This window comes from Parasteatoda tepidariorum, chromosome 2 (assembly GCF_043381705.1).
Source record: "Parasteatoda tepidariorum isolate YZ-2023 chromosome 2, CAS_Ptep_4.0, whole genome shotgun sequence".
NCBI lineage: Eukaryota > Metazoa > Arthropoda > Arachnida > Araneae > Theridiidae > Parasteatoda > Parasteatoda tepidariorum.
In genome coordinates, this window is record NC_092205.1 from 19602305 (window position 1) to 19609518 (window position 7214).

At 32.2% G+C, this 7214-nt stretch overlaps 1 protein-coding gene across 1 annotated transcript; it reads left to right on the forward strand.

Moving 5' to 3' along the window:
- Window positions 1–998: 998 nt before the first annotated feature.
- LOC107446046 (sulfotransferase 1E1) lies at window positions 999–6969 on the forward strand. Its single transcript, XM_016060578.3, has 3 exons — window positions 999–1694; window positions 3040–3313; window positions 6399–6969. Exons 1-3 carry the CDS (start codon window positions 1463–1465, stop codon window positions 6886–6888), a joined length of 996 nt encoding a protein of 331 aa, XP_015916064.2. The 5' UTR covers window positions 999–1462; the 3' UTR covers window positions 6889–6969.
- Window positions 6970–7214: the final 245 nt, after the last annotated feature.

The window sequence follows — 7214 nt, forward strand, 5'->3', positions numbered from 1 at the left end:
TTTGATTGTCAACATTCACCGGTGAAAGTCAACAGCCACCGATTTCGGTCATTCACAGTAACATGCACATCATTTACATAATAACCTCATCAGGACGATTATTTCATACTTTGCCTAAATAGCATCCGGCATTTCAAAAAGTAAAAATAATTGGTTTTGTTGGCGATGATCTCGTAAGGCGATAAAGAATCATGCATAGTACAGGTAAGGAAATATTAACCTCGAAGGAAAAGTGAATAACCCAACTAACCCAATACAATATAATACAACAGTTGCGCTGTATTGTGTTGTACTGTACTACACTATAATGTATTGTATTGTATGCTAGTTGAATATATTTTGCAACATTAGACGCTCTTATTAAAGTGTGCTACCTGTCGCTATTTTTTATTTTTATTTTTGAGCATTGTACATAGTTTTTGATTTTTATTATATGTTAATCTGGATTGTTCCTTTGGACCAACCTACTTGAAGACGAGGGGGAAGCCGGTCTCCAAGATGTAGGGCACCGCCTGCTCGGGCAATTTTTTCTCACACACACAAACCCTCAGTCAGATAATGTGTAAAAACCCTCACTTAAACTGGTACACAGTTGGAGATTGTATGTAGGTATATAAGACAGACAGAATTTTTTATTTTCATTATTTAACTTATTTTCATTGCCTAAAGTAGTTACGCCAAAATATTATCTTACAGTTGCATGATTCAATATTATTGCAGATCTAACTGGAAAGTTCCAGTGATATTTCTGTCTAAATCAACTGTCGGGAATTCACGATCTTCGAACATCATTAATCGCAATGAAATAATATTTAAAAAAAATAAAAGCCTTTTCTTTGACCAAGTCACTATATCATGCTGCCATCTAGAGGTAAAAAATCCTGTTATAGCTTCCTTCTTAAGTTTTGAGTTTAATATTCAGTTGCAATTTCGCCTAAATTACTCCTTTTTTTGATACTTCATTTCAACTGCGTTTACGTCATTACTTCAGTTCCTTTTTCTGGCAATAGGTCATATGAAAAAGTTCTTTGTGAACTGAAGCAGTTTAATAGATTATATCTGGACTGGTTTTGTTTTTTTGAGTCCATCTGTTTTTCATCGCGAGTTGATATCAAGATAAAAATAATGAATATAAAAAAAATCACACATCAGTAACTTCATTTAATAAATATGATTTAAATTGACTTTGCCTTATCAATACTGTTAAATAATTCAAACGCATAAATTAAATGCTACTTTGCTTCATTAAATATAATCGAACACCACAGTGAGTAGATAATCAACATGCGATAAGATAATTTTGTTTCCAGATAAAAAAAGACACAAGAGCTTATTTGGTTTCTGTTAAATAAGGGTGAGAAAAGATATCTAGAAGATATAATCTTGATTCACGGGCCATCAAGTTAAAAATTTTAAAGTATCTCCTGCATTTATTGCTCGTTTGTATTTGTCTGCAACAAATATGTCTGACAATTCCGTACAGTATGTTGATGGCATTCCGATCCCTGCTATGTTTCCAGCTGATAAATTCCGTTCCGCACTTACATACAAACCAAATCACAACGATCTTTTCCTCGTGACTTATCCAAAGTGTGGAACAACATGGACCGGACAAATACTTCTACTTCTATTCCAGAAAGGAGAACCATTGAAAGAAATGGATTTAGAAAAGGCGCCCTTTTTAGAAATGGCAGGTAACTGACTTTTTATTATAACGTTATCCAAAATACATATGCAGATATACCAACTCCACATAAATGTATATGCCAAAAATATATTTTCTAGTGGTAGCCTGGAGTGGAGTTTCAGTTATTATTATAGTAAACATATATATATNCTTATTGCAGCGCGTGGTGGCTGCACCAAATACTGATTTCGGACGCTTAATTTGTTTCTTTTGTTTTGAAAATTTCATCATTTATTTGTATCAGTACAAGTCGTTTCTGCATTAAATTTCATTTGATTCTGATGATTCTTTCATGGTGTTGCATTTTCTACAAACAGCAGTTTAGATGCAGAAAAACAAAAAAAATCTTAGCTAAATAAGCAGATTTTGATTAACTTTGTGGATCAATTATCAAATTTGCGAATTATCCGTTAAACTTTTTTTTAAATAAAATGCAGGTATCCATTATCTGGGTTACTACTTATTCAGAAAAGTCTTTTTTTAAAAATGGATGGTGTTAATGATTATGACATAAAAATTAATATTACTTTATGCCCTGCTTATAAGCGCGATCCACTCTCGAAACATTAAAATCTTATCCTACAGCAGAGAAAACCGGACTTTGTGGACTTTGCTCCCTTAAACACTACATTCAATCAATCAATCATATCAGTATTGATCAATCAATCATATCAGTATTAATCATATCAGTAAGTAACAACTAGTAGCAATGCGTTTCTATAGGAAGGGGAATAAGAATCGTTATAGGGATAGTGCAAACAGCTGGATGCCATTCAGAATTACAAAGTTGCAGCAATTGATTGATTCAAAGATACAGTTCATTCTCTAGCTTGAAGATCTCTTTAGGGATGCGTGTTTGGTCGTTTCTCTTTGGTATCGTAGGAAAAGTCATTTCTTCATTTTTTTCCCATTAGAGAAAGTTTTAATTCTCATTCATAATGATGTCGCAAATAGAGATGACAAGTAAATGTATCCAAATGATTTTTCATAAAAGTTCAGCGAGAAAACTCAGTAAAAGTAGAATATTTGTAGATCAACACGTGTTAGCAATAGCATATTTAAGAGCTGTTTCACAACCTAATACTACTCCTAAGAGAGTAAAAAATTCACTATCTTTTGCTATTACTGGATGTCGTTTAACTTTAAATAATGTGTGTAGTATTTAGTAGCTCCATTTTTTCGAACGTATGTTCTGCGCAACTCGGCTTTTATTGAACAATCACAGCTATCTACTGGGATTGCGCAGAACACGCGTGCGTGTACGTGCGGGATATAAGAGACTGCTAAATTTTTATAATGGCGTGGAAGTTACTTCTTAAAAATTATTTTAACATAAAAATTGTTATGCACAGGTACAAAAAGAATAGAAATTATGTCAAAACCAGGGATAATCAAGTCACACTTGCCATTCCATCTGATACCTTGGTCGAAAGATGCCAAATACATCTACGTCGCCAGGAATCCCAAAGACTGTTGTGTGTCATTCTTCCATTACTCCAAGCATATACCAGGAAGTAACTTCGAAGGGACATTTGACCAGTTTTTTGAATATTTCATGACAGGATTACCGGAAACCGTCTATTTCGGAGATTATTTTGACCACGTGCTGTCCTGGTACTCTCACAGGTTTGTATTAAGTGCTCACTTGTTATCCTGTTAGTAATTAAGTTTCCACAGATTATAAAAATATTATTTTTATTCCTTCAGGAAATCTGAGCATTCTATGGTCAAAATCATTATTATTTAACCATTGTTGTCGAGTTAAGAAGAAAGCCGTAATACTATCACAGTACTCGAACTTACGACCAGTAGACTACTGTATTTATAGCTTGTACGAAGCTTGTTCTATTATTTGCTATACGAAACTTTTTTTATAATAATCTGCAATATCGCCAAGCACTACGCGACACATTTTTATAATAATCTGTGACATATCCATGTGATCACGACGCTTTTTAAAATAATGTGCCGTATTTCCGTGTGCTACGTGACACTTTTCATAATAATCTGCACATCTCCATGTGTTACGTGACACTTAGCTCTCGTTACAATAAAGATGTAGAAACGTCCCTACCGCTAAAGAGAACAAGTTTGTAAGAGAAAGCATTTTCTTAGGAATAAGGGCTATGTTTCATAATTACTACTTTTAAAATTATTTAAACTTGTAATAAAAAAATTTTATTAAATTCTAGAAAATTGATTTTAAATATTGAGCTCATTTACAAATAAGTAAGCACAGCTAGACAAAAATATTGTCTTTTTTCCTAACTGTACAAAAGCACAACTCGCAGAAAAACTAATGGTTTTTCTTTTTCTCCAGAGAAATAGTGATAAAGATTTCCAATACTTTTTTCCAATTTTAAAAATCTTTCTTGATCGTATGGTGGGTAAAGTTTTCATTGTTCATAGCTTGAACCGGGCTCAACTCCCCATAGTTAAGCTAAACCTAAAACAAACTTAACTGTTATGTAAGTAGTAACCATATTCTTAATTAGATTGTTGTAAAGCCATGCTGTTTCCAATCCGTAGGTTTTATATTAACTATGATGAAGTGGTATAAAGTGCTTCATGATAGATTCTGAGAAAAGTAGCTTGACAATATATTTCTCTTTCTAATGCTATGACATACCTGCCAACTTTCATTTTTTCCGAGGATGGATTTTCAGAGTGGTTGTAAAACAATAAACGAAAAACAATCTGACTCAAAAATTTATTTATATTTTGGTCCCGTTGATATTCGCTTGCAAAAGCATTATTATGCTTTGATATATTTATTGTAATTATTTATCTGTAGTGGTGGTCAAATTAATTTATAATTACCATTATAATTCAAAAAGTTAATTGGAATAACCTGAGTATTGCTACCACTTCAAATATGAAAATAAAATCTTCCGAAAATCCGGAAGAGTTGGCAGGTATGCTATGAACGCTGAAATGGACATTCAGAAAACTGATACACAAAGCTTGTTTTTGGAAGAAAAAAGTTTGCAACATATAGTTTATCATACAGCAGGGATATCACAGGCGACTAAAAATGTAAAAAGTGGTAGAAACTCAATTCAGTTTTATTTAGTTATTATAACTTTAATTATTCAATCATAACTACCACTATGACTTACATTTCAAACTATTCATATGCAAGCATCAGTAGCAAACGGAAAAAATATGATTTAAATAGTTGCTAATTTTAATTTCTTTTAATGAAATTTTAAATTTCTATAGTTAGCACTTTTTGCAATTTTAGTTGCCAGTGGCAACCCTGTTGAGGGATACCAAATATATATAAATCTCAATTTTAAATTTTTTGTCGCTTACGTTGATTTTTCTTTTGCGCGGCAGTATGATTAGTATTCGTAAAACATAGTAAACTATTATCTGGTATATATTTCACAAAACAGTAACAAACTATTTAAAAGCTCTTGAAATTTTCTTTAAAAAATATCAAATTTCAACATAGCATCAAACATAAACAATTAAATTTTGATTACGCCAATAAGCATTGGAAATCAGATGTTTTCTTCAAAAACTTCAATCTATATAACAACTGTAACAAACTAAGTCTAGCTTGGTCCATAAAGGCTGCCTGACTGGTCAGATAGCATTTTCTTCGGTTGTATTTTAGTACTTTGAAAGCCACTCAAATGGGTCGTTCTCAGATATTGGTCAAAAAAACAAAATTGTTTTTATACCTGATGCATGTTTAACCCTTTCGGGACGGGCGAGTCATAAATGTATTCGTAAAGAATCAGTATCAGGATGGTGAAAAATAAAAAGCGGTAGCTTAAGTTTGGGCATAGCTAATTTGAGAATAGCTATTTTTACTTTCACTTTAAATCTAATACATCCAATCCTGGTGTGCTAAGAGTGTAACTATACAATTTTTAATTCGAACTAAGCAGTGGTGAATTAAATAAAGCAAACTAGCATTATCCCGCCCACAAATAAACTGCTATAAAAATAGTTTTGCTACCAATTTTATTTTTTTATCTTGATTATCGCCCCCCTGAGAATGCATATATGACTAGCCCGTCTCGAAGAGGTTAATGCAAGTAATTATGTCTATAACAGGGTAAGCATAGTCCGTGAAAGCTTAAAAAGTGGTAGCAAATTTAAAAATATAAAATGTTTTTTTTTAATAGTTTTATATAGACCACTTCTTCTTCTTCTCATTGGCACGACTGCCCAGGATGGACTCTGGCCTTCTCAACAAGCCTATGTCAAGACATTTTTCCCTTAGCCAAGGTTCTCCAGTTTATTATCTTTAAAACTTGTAGGTCCCTTTATATAGACCACTATGCTTAATATTTCCGAATAATATAATTAAGGTTTTTCTTAATTCTAAGGTCAAAACTAATATGAAAGAAATTTGAAAATGATTGATTAGAATATTAATAAAACTTATACATTATCTAAGAACTATGCGAACCATGATCTATAATAAAAATCTACTAGCATAGATCGCTTACTTTTTATAGCCTCTATAGATTTTTTTCTCCTTTCTCAATGCAATCACAATAATAATTTGGCGATATGTTGGCAAAACCTGGAAACATTTGTATGCATCTTACTTTAAGGCCCAGTCGTCGGAAAACTTAAAACCTAATTAAGATGTCGTCTGGGACATTTAAATAATTTGTAGTGTTTATATTCAAATTATTTGTATTGTATCATTAAAAGCAATATCAAAACTAATACATTATTTTATTTCCAGAAACAATCCAAACGTTTTGTTTGTAACTTACGAAGAATTAAAAGAAGACATTAATGCTGCCATCTTGAAAATGGCGTCTTTTATTGATGATGAGAAATATGCTCAACCTATAAGAGAGAACCCAGAAATCTTGGAGAACATCAAACAATACAGTAGTGTGAAAGCGGCCAAAGAATTTATGACGAAAAAGGCAGAGGAAATAGCTGAAATGAGTGTAGAAGAATTTGCAAACTCATCCTTACCCGATACCATAAAAGAATATTTAGTGGTTGAGAATGATACTCTTACACCCGCGGTTAATGATAAAAGAAGTGAATCTAACGTAAATTTGTCAGAAAGGTTTAAGCTTATCAGCGAGCTTGTTAGAAAAGGTGTCATTGGCGATTGGAAAAACTATTTTTCAGAAGATCAAAGTCGACGAATCGATGAAAAATTTGAGAAAATGGCTAATGGCACTGACTTATCTCATTTCTTTACAAAATACATGTGAAAAATGTAATTTCATAATTTTATTTATCAAGGAGCAGTTTAATATGTAATATGATAGCATTAAAAGTTTAATCATTCTTTACTCGTTGCACCTTAAGATATTATGCATATATTTATGGGTATATATAATATTCTACCACTTTTTTTAATAATGGCACCTTTAGCATCACTGCAAAATGGAGCGTGTACTTTCGTGAACAGAAATGCACTGTGAACCTATTATTTGGATTCTCAACGTGGGCGTTAAAACTTCTCAGTCAACAATGAAGACTTGAAATCTTGGGTTAGAAATTTCTAAAGAGTCTTTAATAAACTATCGATGAAACT